General features: G+C 47.6%; 1 protein-coding gene across 1 annotated transcript; it reads left to right on the top strand.

Annotated features, from left to right (window-relative positions):
* Positions 1-1,893: 1,893 nt before the first annotated feature.
* Positions 1,894-13,784, top strand: LOC141516435 (GDNF family receptor alpha-4-like; the record flags this gene model as incomplete). The annotated part of the gene is made up of 8 exons (XM_074227512.1): positions 1,894-1,933; positions 5,674-5,994; positions 7,977-8,054; positions 8,990-9,362; positions 9,447-9,556; positions 10,275-10,409; positions 10,551-10,690; positions 13,068-13,784. Coding segments are annotated over 8 exons (1,317 nt in total), but the record flags the coding sequence as incomplete, so codon positions are not given.
* Between the last annotated feature and the right edge of the window lie 4,094 nt (positions 13,785-17,878).

Below are 17,878 nucleotides of genomic sequence, written 5' to 3'. Positions count from 1 at the left end.
CTTTTCCTACTTACCTTTCCCATTGTATAACAATTATCTACTGCATGTTATTTGACATGCTTTATATGACAGCTTCTTTATCAGTAAAATGGAAGTGGGGGAGGTGGGATAATAGACCAACTACTTACTAGAGGAACTTTCTAGTTCTAGTGATTCTAGGATCACAGATATTGTAATCATGTTTGTAGTCAGAAAACTGGGCTTAAGTTTTTGATCTGAGATATATTAGTTCTGTGACCTGGGTCAAATCACGCTTTCTCTGGATCGAAGGGTTGTCATCTGTAAAATTTAGGAGTTGGACTGGGAGATTTCTAATGATCTTTCTTTTTTCTTTGTTTTTTTTTTTGGTGTGTTTTGCTAAGCAATGGGGTTAAGTGACTTGCCCAAGGTCATACAGCTAGGTAATTATCTGAGGTCACATTTGAACTCAGGTCCTCCTGACTCCAGGGCCACCTAGCTGCCCCTATAATGATCAAAGAGAAAGATTTGATGATCCCATGACATTGACAACAGAACTAGGGATGTTTCCTTGGGGAGAGGATTTTCATAACCTTCTCTTTGCCTGCAGATCAGACAGCCCCTCTTCTAGTCAATGCTCTCTCTACTTTTCACAGTGTCTTTTAAACACCGGGGAATCTTCCACACCCTCATCAGTAAGTTTCTTACCCATCATTTATCTTGTTGTAGCTTCCTATTCACCCTGGCTTTTCTTCAATCCATCTGGGATCCTTCTGGGGTCTGCTTATCTGGCAAGAGTTTAAACTTCAAAAAAAAAAAGAGTTTAAACTTCATCTGGATGTGATGAGGGTGAGGGGCTTGGATTTGAGGTCTCATTAAGTCTCTTAATGCTCCTTTCCCTTTCCCTCCCTCCTTTATCCCAGAACTTAGGTCAGCAGCATCTGTCTGTCTGTCAGAGCAGATGGCTGAAATACTGGCTGTGTGGTGGGTTTCTCTGCATTGCATTCTGGGAAGAGATTCTCTCTCAAACCTATTCCAAATGTAAATGCCTACAAGCCCAACCATACCTCAGTGAGAGAGGAGGAGCCTGAGCATCAGGTACTCAGGAGAAAGGTAGGAGAGAAGGTGACCAGATGTTCAACCTGGCAAAAACAAATTTCAACATTCACTTTTAAAATCTTGAATTCCTAATTCCCTCCTTTCCTCCTACGCACACACCCCTTCGTTGAGAAAGCAAGTTATTTGATATAGCTTAAAAATGTGTACTCATGAAAGCCTTACCACAATAATCCTATTGTAAAAATAAACATAACTCCTCCCCCCCAAGAAAGAGAAACCTCAAGAAAAATAAAATTAAAAAAACTATACTTCAATCTATTTTTAGATACCATTGGCTCTGTCTTTGGAATGGATAGTATTGTTTATCATAAGTCCTTCAGACTTCTCTTGGGTCACAGCATTGCTGAGAAAAGGAAGCTCATTCCCAGCTGATCATCCTGTAACATTGCTGGGACTTTGTATATGGTACATTTCCTATTGCATCTGCTCATGCAAGTTTTTACTGAGAGCAGAGGATGCTAGTTTTGACTCTCCCTTTCAGAGACACAAAATAAGGTCCTGGGGCTTCCTTCATGAGAGTTGTATCAAGATTCTCTTTTGGGGTGATGTCCCGGATGCCTCATGGCTCCAAAGGATATAGAGCTGAGAAAAACCTTAGCGAGTCATCTAGTCCAGTAGCTTCACTTTACAAATGGGAAAACTGAGGCTTAGTTCAAAGCATATGGCAAAACTGGGATCTGAACCCAAGTGTCCTTATTCTAAGTCCAGTGTATATATTTGTATATTTGTTGTCACCAAAGGATGATTTCTTAGCTCACTGTTGCTTAATTATCTCTTTTTATATACCCATGTATATTATATGTTCTCTCTCTCTCTCTCTCTCTCTCTCTCTCTCTCTCTCTCTCTCTCTCCTCTCCAAGGGGAAAGACTGATGAACAGTGAATACATTAAGTCCTCAGAAGCTAATAAAGTATTTGGCTATGGATACCCATCCTGGACACACCATTGTAGCCTTCCTTCCTTCTTCATTTTCTCTACCACAGAGGAACTTCCCTATTTCCATTTCTCTCCCCTTATCATTTGTTTCTCTCTCCTGGTCTCAATAACTCTCATCTTACTTCAAAGCTTATTTCACTCTTCTCCTCTGCCTCAGTCTCTCCCCTCCCCTTCTGACTCTGTCTCTTCCCATCTGTATAGGTTCATAAAATATCAGAGTTGGGGGCGGCTAGGTGGCTTAGTGGATAAAGCACCGGCCTTGGAGTCAGGAGTACCTGGGTTCAGATCCGGTCTCAGACACTTAATAATTACCTAGCTGTGTGGCCTTGGGTAAGCCACTTAACCCCATTTGCCTTGCAAAAACCTAAAAAAAACCATAAAACATCAGAGTTGGAAGGAACTTCAGATACTTCTACCTAGTTGTATTCCAGGATGTAGAACCAAAGCTCTGGATTTACATAGAATGATTTAATCTTGGGAGTATCATTCACAAATATTCTTTGTGGCCCTTGCTTCTGGGTGAGGTTTCCCCTAGAAGCATCAGTATTTGGTTCTTATTTAGATCTCTACAGTAAAGGCAGAAAAGCCCTCAGCTTCTATGAAAGCACTGAGGTTCACATAACATCAGTCATGGAATTGAAATCAACTATTGAGTTAACCTTCACTATAGTATGGGATTCATTTATCTTGACTGAAAAAGTGCAAAGAATTTGCCTCAAGCCCAGGAATAGCCAAGGCAAGCCTCTTTCCCTTTTCAGTGAGCCCCATATCCCCTGGGGACTTACACATCCTTCCAACATTATCTTCCCATTGAGGCTCAATCACTCAGTTGCTAGTCTGAAGTAGGAAAAAGAACCAAGTCCTTTCTCCTGGACACTCCACCCAACCCTCAACTGCAGTGAAGGGTCTCACTGAATTATGATTTTCTCCCTTGCTGCTCCTTGGCTTGGTTTCTACTTGGTTCAGGAGCTCAGTATTGTCCAAGAACCCCCTTCTCATGCCCAGAAGGCTTACTCAGGCATAACCATGCCCCTCCTGTGGGCAGCTTCCAACCAGACCCAGAACTGTTCACTACTGTGCTCCTGCCTCTTGGCATCCTTGGAGTACTGGGATTCCCTGGTATATGTGATTCCCTGGAGGGCCTTTCTGGCCCTGTGAAGGTACAGGCTTCCCTCTAGGAAACTGGAGTCTGTGTCTGCCCGTCTGGTTTCTCTCTACCCACCTTAACTTTGGACTTTCCCCATTTGAAGATCTCCTGCTCTCCAGACCTTTTAAAGGCCAAATCCAAGCCAAGATATAGGTGACCATATATCCTTAATGGCCACATTCTATCCTTAATGCACTCTTTAAAAAAATTTTTTTTTTGCAAGGCAAATGGGGTTAAGTGGCTTGCCCAAGGCCACACAGCTAGGTCATTATTAAGTGTCTGAGGCCACATTTGAACTCAGGTCCTCCTGACTCCAGGATTGGCAGTCTATCCACTGCCCCACCTAGTCACCCCTCCTAATGCACTCTTAAAGGCAAAGGCACAGAGGTGGGAAATGAATATTGAATTAAAGAGCAAACTGACTGGATGACCCAGAGTGGGTGAATGGAGAATAATCTGAGATAAGTTTCTCTCTCTCTCTCTCTCTCTCTCTCTCTGTTTCTGACATGCCCACACCCTCTTGTTTTCTGTTTGTCTGTTCTGGTCAATCTCTCTGTATTTTTGTGTTTCTTTCTCTCTGTCCTCCTTCTAAGTCTGTCTTCTCCAGTCTTGCTATCTCTCCCTCATTTTTGTAGGATCTTCAGAGAAGATAGATAGACCGGATCTCTCAAAGAAAGAGCCTCCTGAGCTACCCACTCCTTTATTCTCCTTCCTATCTTTTTTTTAGTGGTTTTTTTTTTGTAAGACAAATGGGGTTAAGTGGCTTGCCCAAGGCCACACAGCTAGGTAATTCTTAACTATCTGAGGCCAAATCTGAATCTCCTTCCTATTTTTACTGCTATGCTAGGAACATCTGCTTCATCTTAAACTCCATTCATCCATTCAAACATCTCTTGAGTATCTACTGTAACCCTGGGCTTAATGCTGAGGAGGAGAAAGATCATCAACAGGTTCTAGGAACTCACTTCAGGGAGTTCCCAGTCTGGTAGAAGAATAACTCAGAGACAGGTAACTGTAGCATAAAGAAACAGAAAAAGGCAGCTGACTACTGACTAGGGGGCCACCTCCTCCAAATGGCATTGGAGTGGGGTTTTAAAGGAGGGGCTGTATTTTGATTGGGTGGGTGAGGATTATTCAAGGTAGAGAAGAAGAAGAATATGGATCGCAGTCCTGGACTGCCTTTCTTCCCCTCTCATTGATACTTGCAGCATAGAATCTCAGGGATGGAATAGATCTCAGAGGTTACCTCATCCAGTCCCTAATGAAACAAGATCCTCCCTTGGCCTCATCCTGGTCAGGTGGCTGAGCAGTCCTGACTTGAAGGCCTCTAAGGATGAGGAAAGGGCACATCCCCCTCACACAAAAGAGGCCACCCCTTTTCAGATGAACTCTCAGTGTTAAAAAAATCTTTTGCTTTTTCCACAAGTCAGTCCTTCAAATGCCCTCCCTATAGCGTCTTTTCTTTCCGCTAAATACCTCACGTTCCTTTAATTTTTGTCTTTTTTTTTTTTTAAGCCAGATCTCTGATTTCAGAGTGAGCTCCTGGGGAGGAACTTCCTTAGTCACAGCAGACCAACCTGGAGATTTAGTCACTCGCCATGGAGTGGCCTGACAGTAATAAGAGGTGGAGTGACCTGCCCAGTCACACAGACAGCGTACGGGCCTTGAACCCAGGTCCTCCTCACTAAGGCTTGTCACTCTTCTAGCCAACATTACACCTGGCCTCTAACAGTTGTCCTTCCCACAGCAGGACCTCGAGTCCTTTTTTCCAACCTGACCACTTTGCTGGGGATAGGCCCCAGCTTTTAATGCCCTTCCTTTAGTGGCTACAAAGCTCCATATATGGTCTGGCCAGGACAGAGAACAATGGGGTCCTCATTTTCTGCATCATGGACAATGTTTGTACTACAGATACTTGGGTCAGGGTAGACGAGAACAAATGCAGTTTTGAGAACAAAAACTGGGGTCTGCAAATAATATCTAGACATATATTGGTGGATTGGTGGGTGGTGGAGGGAGATGTCACTGCCCTGGTCATTTCCCTCCCTGCTCTATCCCAGATTCTTTCTGGAAAATGCTAATTTTTATTTCCCCTCCCTTCATCACCTATGCATACCCCAAACATGGTCTGTCCAGCAGATCCAACCATCTTTCCATCTGTTTCTTCATCATACTGGGGGTTCACAAGAGTACGATCCTGATTCTTCCCCCCAGCTTATGAATTGGATCTATTTCCCTTCGACTCTAAAGACATGAGCAAAGAAGGTGGGGGGTTTGGGGAAGGACTATTTTCAATGAGAATAGTAGTTGAGTTGGTCAGGCCTGGGGCAGGGGACATTAGTGGAGTGGGTCAGTTTTTGGTGTAAACTAATCTTCCCCCTCTTCCTTTTTCTCTTCTCCCCCCTTTCCCCTTTCTTCTCCCTTCCTCCCTTCTTTTCCCTGTTCTTCCCTCCCCTTTTCTTTCCCTACCCCCCCCTCCCTGTTTTCTCTCCTCTCCTTACTTTCCTCTTTTTCCTCTCCCACAGAGGGCTTTTCAGGTTCTGGATCCCTGAGCCCAAACCAAGACCTGAGGATAGAAGGGGACCAAGACTGCCTGAGGGCCAGTGAACATTGCACCAAGGATGCTGGCTGCAGTGCTCACCTCCGCATCCTTCGCCAATGTGTAGCTGGAGATGGTGCATCCAAACTGGGGCCTGATGCCCAAAGTCAATGCCAGAGCACAGTCCAAGCTCTGCTGTCCAGTAGTCTCTATGGCTGCCGATGTCGACGGGGCATGAAACGGGAAAAGGACTGCCTGGGAGTATACTGGAGCCTTCATCACACCCTCCCACAAGGTCAGTGTGGACCAATCCTCTGATTCTATATCTGGAGGGTCAGTTGAGGCTCTGCTTCTGGTGCCAGACTCTGGCCTTTCTGTCCTCCAGGGTCATTGCCTCCAGACCTTGTCCAAACAGCTATCCCTTGCCCCACCAGAGCTTTCCTCTCCTCCTTCCCTGGAGTGGCAGCTATTCTGATCCCACACACAGCCTATTTCTTGCTCTTAAAACAAGTTCATTCTCTCTCAAGTCATTGCCTTCTACTGCTTGCCTTTCTCCTCGGTTCAGGCTGGCCAAACTCATAAGCACAGTCTAGAAAACCTGTTCTCAGTAAGCTTTTCCTCCCTTCACATTCAACAGCTGATGTCTTCCCTCTGCTTTCCCTCTCTGTCTGCTCAGCCCGTGTACTAGCCTCGTACCCTAGAGAAGATTTAGAGGGGAAGCAGATCCAAGGCAGGGAGCTCAGTCTGGGGAGATGGAGGAGGAGTGGTCCCGGGCCCCACCTTCAGGGAACTCACCATCAGCAGCAGGGGATAGAACACTTGAAGTCAGGAAGTGGGAGTTCGAATCTGGCCTCACTCTTATTAGCTGTGTGAACTTGGGCAGTCACTTAACCTCGACTGCCTGGCATCCAGGGTCATCTCCATTCATCCTGATCCATATCTGGCCACTGGACCCAGGTGGTTCTGGAGGAGAAAATGAGGCTGGTGACTTAGCACAGCCCCCTCCCCCACTCAAATTCAGTTTACATGCTTGTTATAGCATCATTTCCCTGGTGTCGTGGTCTTCAAAAATGAAGGAGAAAGAGAAGGGGACCTTACAAGTTTGACCACAGGAGAAACAAAATGGAAAAAGTTGTCTCCTAGAGATCTGTCTTAAAGAATCTGAATTACTGTCATATGGAAGAGAGGTTAGAGTTGGTTTGTTTTGCCCCAGAAGGCAGAATTAGGAGAAAGAGAAATAGATGACATTCATCTAGCTTTTGCTACACTTTACAGGTGTTTGATCATTTAAGTCTTCCAACATATAGCCCTGGGGCTGATGAAGGTTCTAAAAGTATCATCATCCCCATTTTATGGATGAGACCACTGAGCTTCAGAAAAGTCAAGTGACATGTCTATGGCCAAATAGCTTCTAAGTGTTAGTGGCAGGATTCTAACCCAGGACTTTACTGATTATCTATCCCTTGATGTCGGTTCAATCGAGACTGAGAGTTTTAGAAAAGGAGATTTTGACACCCTGTAAAGACAATCATTCTGAAAATGAGAACTATCCAGTGTGTTGTCTTAGCAAGAAATGGGTTTGCAGTCTCTTGAAGTCTCCAAGCAGAGGTGAGTAAACCACTTGTAAGGGATATTATTGTAATTAGACTAGGTGCCTGCTGAGGCTCATTCTGACTCTCAGTGACTGAAGGAAGCATTCTTTACCTCATGTGTCAAGGTGAGACCTCCTGGTGGGGGTCTAGAGAGAAGAGGGATGGTGAATAAGTTTTGAGGGCTGGTGAGAAGAGGAAGATGATCTAAGAAAGGAAATGAAGGATGTAGGAGGTCATCAACTTCGGAATAGAATAAAGCCAGGACCTTCTGCCCACATTCCCAAAATGGAAGAAGGGAGTATCTAGGGATTGAGCCGTCTATAATTGCCAAGTGCTGTGTTAGAGAGTCAAGGCTGAGGAGGGAGAAGAGCCTTGGATTTGCTCCGCCTTCCTCTTAGCATGTCTGGGTATATAGTGGGGTTGAATGTTTTCTCCTGCTAAGTCCATAAGTTCCAGCCTTCCCTTCAGACCTTCCCCTCTCCCTCTGAGTCTGCTCCTATTCTGGGTAGGTTTGGGGAAGGCTTAACCAGGGCTGGGTGGCTGGGTGACTGGGTGGGAGAGTTCAGAGGTGAAGGATAATGGCAACAGGAGAACAGAATTGGGCTGGGGTGGGGAGGCAGGACACACTACAGTCTCAGAAGTTCAGAAATCTCTTTCCTCCTCCCTCCTCATCATTGCATCCAAGGAATGATGCTAGAAAGTTCCCCCTACGAGCCTTTCATTAGAGGCCTTGACTACGTCGGAATGGCGGCTATTACAGCAGGTACGTACCCCACCAAAGCCCTCAACCATCCGTGAGAACCCAAACACCTCCAATCTCCCCGAGTGGGAAGCAGCCTCCCTTCCCAGGGCCTCCCCACCTCCACAACTTTCTCCAGGGCTACCAAGTCGGTCCAAGACAGCAGCGATCTTTCTTCATTCAATGGTGGAGGAACTCTCCTGCCCTTGCAGGCCGCCCCCCTTTGTTCCTGCTGTCCAGGTCTTTTGCCCCGAGCTCAGGCACTTCAAATGAGTTGGAGGAAGACCTGAGCTCAAGGCACTGACCCATTAGACGGGTGACTAGCCAAGCCCTTTCCCCTTTGCCTGCTGCATCGCAGCAGCTGCTTTTGAGGCTGCTAGGAGAATGGCCCGAGAGCTTTGTGAAATGCCGAGTTCCCAGCGCGCGGTTCCGATAACTGCTCGTCCCCTCCCGTCCTCACCGCGCGGGAATCTTTGCTCCCAGTGATGAGCAGGGAGAGTCGCTGGGAAGGGAGGGCGTTCTGCCCTGTGGACTTTGCACTGTTCGCCATCGGACCTTCCTCTGTTGGATCTTCCAGCCCGGTTCTTTGGGGCTCCAAGGCCCCTTTGGGGAGCCACCCCTTCTCGGGATGATACCTAGGAAGCCCCTCATATTGAAAAGCTCTTATTTGGGGGCGGCTAGGTGGCGCAGTGGATAGAGCCCCGGCCCTGGAGTCAGGAGGACCTGAGTTCACATCCGACCTCAGACCTTCATCATTACCTGGCTGTGTGGCCTTGGGCAAGTCACTTAACCCCATTGCCTTGTTTAAAGACAAAATGCCGCCATCAGAATACGAGTGCAATGCCCAGTGAATGACCCCCGGGCTAAGAAGCCTGCCCTGGGAGTGGGGGGTGCTTGGGGGGGTGGCTCCTGCCCCCGGGGGCTCCCCGCAGGGTCTCTAGCGCTCCCCCCCGCCCCAGGGTCCGCGGGCCGGAGCCCGCCCCCGCGGGGGAACCGCTGCCTGGAGGCGGCCAAGGCCTGCAACGAGGACCCGCTGTGCCGGCGGCTGCGCGCGGGCTACGCGGCGCCCTGTCTGCGGCCCGGGGCCCGCGGCTGCCCCCGCGCCCGCTGCCGCCGGGCCCTGCGCCGCTTCTTCGACCGCGTCCGGCCCGCGCTCGGCCACGCGCTGCTCTTCTGCCCCTGCGGGCCCGGGGACGCGGCCTGCGCCGAGCGCCGCCGGCAGACCATCGTGCCCGCCTGCTCCTACGGGCCCGGGCCGCCCCCCGCCCCAGCCCCGGCCCGGCCCGACTGCCTGGAGCCGCTGGACGTCTGCCGCCGCGGCTACCTGTGCAGGTGAGCCGGGCGGGGCGGGGCAGAGAGAGGGGAGCGGGCAGCGGGAGAAGGGGGCCGGCCCGGCCTGACCTCGGCTCCCCCCAGGTCCCGACTGGCCGAGTTCCAAGCCGCCTGCCAGCCGTCCCTGCTCACCCCCAGCGGATGCGTCCACGAAGACTCCCCGAGCTGCCTCTGGGCCTACACCGGCATCCTGGGTAGGAGCGGCTAGCTGTGTCTACACTAGTATCATGGGTAGGAGCTGGCCCTGTCTACACGGACATCCTGGGTAGGAGCGGCTACCTGTGTCTACACTAACATCTTGGGTAGAAACTGACCCTGTCTTCACTGGCATCCTGGGTATGAGCAGCTAACTGTGCCTACACTAGTATCATGATTAGAAGCTGGCCCTGTCTACACTGACATCCTAGGTAGGAGCAGCTGTGTCTACACTAGCAGTCTCTACACTGGCAGCCTGGATCTGAGGGGGGAGCTTAATTTACACGGATAACCTAAGGACAAGAAGGCAGCTTCTCGAGCAGCCTCTGGGGTAAAGGCAGGGCAGAGCCTTGTGGGGGTGGGGATGGCTAGGGAGTCCTGTCTGCCTCTCCACGGCTATGTTGTCTGTAGGGATTGAGCTTTGTGAGGGTAAGCTGGGGGGGGGGGGATTACCTGGGCTGCCACCTCCAGAGGCATCCTGGGTATGAGGAGGTGAGGATGGGAATTTACATGGGTGTCCATCTAAGTATGGGGACAAGAGCCCTGGGAGGGCACTCCCTCCCTGTGTCTGCATCCCCGGGGGTTAAGAGTCGGGTGACACTGGGCAGCTGCAGGGGACGCTTACCGGGAAGAGTATCTATTCCCTACTGGGATGGGGAAGAGGTATCAGGTGCAAGAAGAGGTCAGTATCTTGGGCCTTTTTCCTCCCCTTTCCAGGGACCTCCATCACCCCCAATTATGTGGACAATGTAAGCACTGCTGTGGCCCCTTGGTGTAGCTGCAGCTCCAGTGGGAATAGGCTTGAAGAATGTGAGAGCTTCCTGGGGCTCTTTGTGGGGAACCCCTGTCTCCGTAAGTGCTCCCAGCCTGGAGGTGGGAGTGGGGAGGATGGAACAAAAGCAGAGTCTGGGGATGATGGGAGACATCAGTGGGCAGACAGGGAAGACCCTGGCTCACGTCCTGCCCATGGTCTTCCATCTGCTTTCTCACCAGAAAATGCCATCCTGGCTTTTGGCAACCAGTCAGCCCTAAGCAAGGGCCCCTCTACCTTTCCACCTGGAACATACTTGCAGGAGTCTCCAGGTCCTGGGCACAGCCTCTTCAACCAACTGAAACCCCCACAATCCACCCAGGTATGATTCTTTGGAGCCTGAGCTCCTTCCCTCTTTAAAAATGTCCTTGTTCCCCAAGCATCTTGAAGCCCCCAAATTGTAGTCTGCCCCCTCAACCCAGGACGGACCTTTTAATTGGGAAGCCATGGTCCCTTGTCTTTAGAGAAATTGTTTCCCCAGTCACTTCCATCAATCACCTAACTTGTGAGGAGAAAAACATACACACACGTAACTTCCCATATTGGCCTCCTTTTGATTTATTTCAATCAAAATTTGTTAACCATTCAGTATTTCCAAGGTTCTGTGCTTCTCCTGGGGTCGCAAAAGATGCAAATGACAGAATCCCTGCCCTGAAGGAGCTTATAATCTAATAGACAGTGACATGGGATAGGAGAGGTTGATGAGAATCACCCCAAGTGTGCTGAGGGCTTTAGAGAACTTTTCATTTTAGTAAGGTGCAAGGTGCTCCAGGAAAATCTGAAGAGAGGTTCCTTATATGTGGGGAGATGGAGAGTTGTGAGAGGCTTTTAATTCAGAAAGATGGAGATGCTTGGGAGGGAGGACATGAGGGTCTATGTAGATATTTAGGAGAGAGAACAGGATGAAATGGGGGGGGCAAAATTAATGCAAAAGAAGACTAGAAAAGAATTGGATGGAACCTATTGGTGGAGGATCTGAACAACCAAGCTCAGGAATTTGTATTTATTCTGACATCCTACAAGGAACTATGAAAGGTTTCTATTAACATTGTGAAGACAGTTGCCAGTTTGAAATAATTCTTACACCCAAAGACAGTTGAAATGACATAAGATCCCATGAAATGTGTCAAGAATTTTGCTACCTAAGCTAAGTCTGAGCCAATAGAATATTGCCACCTGTTAATTCTTTCCCCAAATGGTTCATCCAGATCCCCTTTTAGTTGTCTTCTCTTGCCCTGTTCATTCTCCTCCCTAATAGGACAGATAGATACCTTGGCCCGATTTCCCCAGAAACTTCTGTCTGCTTTTGAACAACACAATATATTGATTTAATTATCATTTTCTTTCTTCCCATCTGTAGTCTTCTATTAATTCATTCCTTTACACATTGAATATGTTGAGTATCTTTCTTGGTTCCCAGGGAAAACATAACATACAGTCCACATAAGATAGAATCCAGCTTCTATCACAGTTGAAAAAACTGAGACCAATGGCTTTGGTGTAATGCAAAGAGCTGTGGACAGTCAGGAGGCCTAGGCCGAGTAGCAGCCCTGTCTCTCATTAGCTAGGTGATCTTGGGCAAGTCGGTTCCTCTCTTGGCCTCAATCTCCTCAGCCTTAAAATGGTGGGGGGGTCACCTTAGATGATATCTAGGGCCCCTCTCTCTTTCTTTTCCCTCCTTACACTCCTCCCTCATGTGAAGTTGGGAAAAAAGCTGAGTCTGGGCTCCAACCATGGGACCCCTTCAAACCTCTGCAAGGGTATGGGTTGGGGTAAGCAGGTTGTGTGTTTCAGTTTCAGAGGCTGTAGTCCCAGTACAACCAGCCAATGAGCAACCAGGTGGTACAGTAGATAGAGGACCAGTCTGGGGTCAGATGGCTTGAGTTCAAATTTGCTCTCAGGGTCTTAAAGCTTAAAGCTGCAATTAAGGACTTGAGACACCCTGTAGAGATCCTGACCCTTCACCTCTGACCAGACTGGTCCAACTTTCTCCCCTCTTCCACCCATCTTCCGAGAAGCTACCAATACAACTTGTCCGAAGGGTAGTTTTCACCATGCTACTCCTCTTCTCGAGAATCTTCAATGGGGTGGCTAGGTGGCGCAGTGGATAGAGCACCGGCCCTGGAGTCAGGAGAACCTGGGTTCAAATCTGGTCTCAGACACTTCATCATTACCTAGCTGTGTGGCCTTGGACAAGCCACTTAACCCCATTTGCCTTGCAAAAAAAAAACAAACCTAAAAAAACAAAGAATCTCCAATGACTCTTGCTTCTGAGATGAAATAGACTTTTCAGCAAAAAAGCTTTTCCTTAATCTTCCCTGCTCTGTCTTTTCATTTCAGTCTCACATTACATCTACGTTCACACACGATATTCCAACCTGACTGGTTTAATTCATTATTCTCTTAGTCCTGCCCTATCAATCTCAAGCCTCTAGGCCCCTGAACAGTCCTGGAATGCGTGGCTTTATTATCAAAGCTCCGTTTGCCCACCACTTTCTACAGCTGGGGAAGCCTTTTCTGCTCCCAGAATTGGGTTTCCTTCTCAAATGACCTGGTTTTTAATAATCTATATCCATGTCTTATCTTCTTCCCCAGAATGTAAACATCTTGAGGGCAAGACCTGTTTTTGTCCTTGCAATCCCTGGAGCTTGCCAATGGTAAACAATGTTGTTGATTGAATTCTTTTCTCCTTTGTGTAGGTATCAGGCGAAGGCATGCCTTCCACTGGAAGCTCTCCAAGGCTTCGGGGGGCTCAAGGCTTGACCCTCCCCAAGGATCAACTGCTTCTTACAGTCCTGGCCCTATGGTTCCTGCCCTGACTAGGACAGCTGGCAGAAGACAGAATGAATGATCCTATTTGAATTCATTCTTTTCCAGTGGGGTGGCATGGTGGGAATCTGAGTCAAAGAGAAGTAGGGACCTAGGGGTCACCCCTGAGCTGTCCCCAACTTTCCCCAGCCTCAGACTTCTGCTGGTCTATGACTCAGACTTCCTGCCCTTCTCTCCTGACCCAAGATAGAGAGGAAGTGTTGGGGGATTATGGCAGAGAAGACATTACATCCTAGAAACTACTGGACCCTGAAATGCTCCTTGCCTGGGGGGTGGGGGAGGAGGCTGGCCTTGACCCTTGGAATCTGAGGTCTAAGGTACCTATAGAACTTAAAACTCCTTGAGGGCAAGGACTGGAACGGAGTAGAAACTTAAAATGTTCATCCATTGATTGAGGTGAAAGGTTGGTGGGATTTTAGAAATGGAAGGAATTTTAGAGACCATAGAATCCAGCTTCTATCACAGTTGAACAAACTGAGACCCATGGCTTTGGTGTAATGCAAAGAGCTGTGGACAGTCAGGAGACCTAGGCCGAGTAGCAGCCCTGTCTCTCATTAGCTGGGTGATCTTGGTCAAGTCGGTTCCTCTCTTGGCCTCAATCTCCTCGTCATTAAAATGGAGGTCACCTTAGATGACATCTAGGGCCCCCCTCTCAGTCCTATGATTTAATGACAATTCCCACTTCATAGAATTGTACTTGTAAACATTAAAGCATTAAAGAAAACACAGCTATTCTGATCCTGTTGGGGTGGAGTAGGGAACAGTGTGCTGGTGCTAAGAAGAAGCAACTACACCAACAGAGGATTGGCAGGGCAGATCTGGACAACAGGTGCCCTGAGAAAAGATCTTGGGTCACTTAGTAGGGTCACTACGAATCACAGGAGGACATGGCCCTGGCTGTATTACGGAGGGCACAGGCTCAGGCTGGGGGGGATCCCTCTCCCCTCATCTAGAGGAGGGCATTAGATTCTGAGCACACTGTGTTAGGAGAGTCGTTGACTAGCTAGAATAGGTGTAAAGGCAGGTGACCAGGACTGACCCGGAGAAGAGATCGGATTTGTCCTGCTTGTTCTCAGAAGGTAAAATAGGGGAGAGAGGAGAGGCAGATTTCAGCTCCGTAAGGAAAGATGAATGATTCTGGTCATTAAAAAGGGAATGGCCCACTGTCATAGTTAAGGTATTGTTGATCACCAGATGGGTGCCAGATGCCCACCTGTGTGAAATGCTATAGGCTTCCCCCACTGCCCATCTTCAGAAACCAGTTGTACTAGAACCCCCTGAGGTCCATTCCAGGTGGGAGAGCTGGTGAGTGATTAGAGTCACCTATCTCCAAGGCAAGTTGGGGAAAGGGGAGGGGTGAGACAGGGGCACCAGGAGCAAAGATGAAGGTGGAATATAATAGAGGGTCGGTATGATTTTATTTTTTCCATAAAGTTTCATATTTAGGGAGTTTTCCTTTAAGGAAAATAAAAACCTTAGCATGTATTAAAGTAGAACAAATTAAGACAACAGATGATACAATGCTGGTCCGGTTGATGCTGATTTTCATTCCATCTCTCATGCCATTTAATTTCATTAGTGCTTCAATGACTTCAGATGATCAGGGTCACAGTTGTTATTCCCATTTCACTGATGGGGCAACTGAGACCCAGGGAAGGGAGTGATTTGTTCTGTGACCACCTAAGGAATGGCAGGAACTACACTGGATTATCCCTTTGAGGCATGGACCTTTCTTCATCTCTCTCATACACCCCATGGGCACCCAAACTCACCTGAGTGCTGGTGACCATTCCTTCTACATAGCCATGAATATACTGTTTCTCTGTCTCTCTTTGTCTCTCAGTCTCTATGTCTTTGACTCTCCCCTCTCCACACACATAATGCTTCTTATTCCAGGTTGGAGGGGGGATATTTACCTTACCCAAGCATCCTTGGAAAAAGGCTAACTTCTCTGGTGTGCTCACCATTGCCAGGTACTATGTTAAGTGCTTATAATTATAATCTCATTTGTTTATCACAACCACTCTGGGAGAAAGGTGCTCTTACCCTCATTTCACCTATGAGGAAAATGAGGCAAACAGCTTAAATGACTTGGCCAGAGTCACACAGCTAGTGAGACAGGATTTGAACTCAGCTCTTCCTGACCTCAGAGTGGCATTCAATCCACTGTGTTACTTAGCTGCTCACATATCTCAGAATAGTAGGTGGGGAGAAGAGAGAATCCCAGGATTTGGAATGGAAGCACCCTTAGACCCTTATTTTACAGATGAGGAAACTAAGGCCTCAAGAGAGCAATTAGTTCACCAATCATTTATTAAGCACCTAATTCCTCGATGGCACTACATTTGATGCTGACAACACCAAGACAAAACCAAAATAGTCCCTGCCCTAGACTTTCATTCTACTGAGGTTGCAACATATATACCAATAAATGAGTGTAGTCGATGGCGGGAATTGGGAGAGACCTCCTGGAGGAGGAGGTCCTTCTGTGGTGCTTCTCTGGGGCAGAGGGAGGCAGGAGATGGCGTCCTGTGCAGGGAGCGGTTTCATTGGGACACAGCTTCTAAGTAAGTGGGAGTCATATTGGGGAGAACTTTAATTATCAGGCACAGGAATGTTACAACATTTAGCCTGGCAGCAATAGAGGTTAGATCCTTTCATTTTTATCCTCACAACACCCCGGCTAGGGAACATCCCCTAACATTTACATCCTCACAAGTTCATAACTGGAGTTAATATGCCCACCGGTACTTAGTTGAAGAGTCAAAGTCTTCTGATCCCAAATTCTGTGCTCTATCCTACAGTAGGAATTGAGGCATCAATGTGTATCTCCCCCTCTCCCTTTAATACAGTCTGTGAATTTGCAGGGTGTATGTTTGCAGGGTGTTTGTGTGGGGGCTTGTATACAAAGGCACTGGAGGAAGAAAGGGATGGAAGAAGCAGGGAGAGAGGGTACAAAGTTCCCTCAGTCTCTGTTATCACAGAAGTCAACATAGTAGTGGGAAAAACAAAAATATGCATTATTACATCTATGTATTTGAGAAGGGCAAACAAAAAACTGTAACTCAGTTGATAGAGCATTGGGCCTGGTGTCAGGAAGACCTGAGTTCAAATTTGGCCTTAGATATATACTAGCTGTGTGACCCTGGATAAGTCACTTAACCCTTTGCCTCAGTTTCCTCATCTGTAAAATGAGCTGGAGAAGGAAATGGCAAACCACTCCAGTGCCAAGACAATTCAAAACAGGGTCACAAAGAATTGGACACAACTGAAATGTAACAAGAAAAGACACTTGAATTAAAAAACAAAAGATGTTAGTCTTTATTAATGGGGAACCAGAGGAGACAACATTTGAAAGCTGTACAAGGACAGGAGAGAGGATAAATATACAAATTGTGGAGGAAAGAAGCTACCAGCAACAGAAAGACTGAAGATGCAATAACAATGGGGTCCTGGATAAGGTTAGATGGAATACATCCTATTCACTATGGCAAGTTCTTCCATGATTCAATGGAGAGAAATGGTGGAAGATGATGCTAAGGCTGAAGAAGCTCCCACAGATCTTTTCTTCTCAGGGAAGAAGGTTCTGTGTGTTTGTCCTCAGGTAGGGGAAGGGCAAGACGATAAGGGGTGGTATTGGATAGATCCAATTCCACCCACAGGCTGCTGGTTACTGCTAATGAAGAAAGCCATCAGCTAAGAGCAAGGACTATTTCTTCATGGACCCTTTCTTTACTTTCCTCTCCCCGTCTCCCTCTCACCTGAGTCAGATTCACTCCATCATTGGGTCAGCTCTGGCCAGTTACTCTCAAGCTAGGATTGGGGAAAACTTCTGTTGCTAGATAGGATCCAGTCTGGGACTTGAGACACAATAACAACCTTTTTGCTTTTGGGACCCTATCTATCAAGTTTCTGTCTCATCTTCGTCAGGAACTGGTGATGGTCACTAGGAATTCTGACAGGGTAAAACAGATTTGGAAGCTGCTGGAAAGTGTGGGGACACAGGAGTACTCTGGATCAGAATTGTCTATTTCTTTTTCCTTTGTCCTTGAGACATCTTGTCATTTGGGGTGCAGAAGCGAGAAAGTTACTGCAGCCAGTCTAAAGCCCCCTACCCATGGGGTAGGACTGGCTAGGACCAATACTGGAGGCAGTGCTTCAGACATACCCAGACTAGGAGCAGAAGCTAGTCAGAGAGAGGAGCTAGCTCCTTGAGAGTACCTCAAAGAGTCACCCGGCTGTCTCAGAACCCAAAGAGTGAACCAGGGATGATGGAAACTCCTTGCCCTACTTGGTGAAACTCTTCAGTTCTGGACACTAGTCTCCCTATTATGCACCCTGGCTCCCAATTCCTGCTCTGCAATTTATGGGCACAGGTGCTTTGGGATCCTTTCTAGGCTCTGCAAGGAGAAGGGGATGTGGTTGGAAGTTGGAGGAGATAGCTATGGGGAGCTCCATGTGGGGAGCTCTTAATATTTCTTTTCTTTATACTATCTCTAAAGCACTGGCTAGAGAAACTGCTTCAAAACCAGGGCTTCCTGGCTTCACTTCTCACTGCTCTAGGCAGCTCCTTAAATGGCATTACTCTGAATGGATAGACCCTGCTTCTTCATTTGAGAATTCCCTATATCAATTAATTCAAGAATAAATTAGGATCCAGTTCTTATCCCTATCTCTAATA

Source organism: Macrotis lagotis, chromosome 3, assembly GCF_037893015.1.
Source record: "Macrotis lagotis isolate mMagLag1 chromosome 3, bilby.v1.9.chrom.fasta, whole genome shotgun sequence".
NCBI lineage: Eukaryota > Metazoa > Chordata > Mammalia > Peramelemorphia > Peramelidae > Macrotis > Macrotis lagotis.
This window is presented reverse-complemented; position numbering and strand designations above follow the sequence as displayed.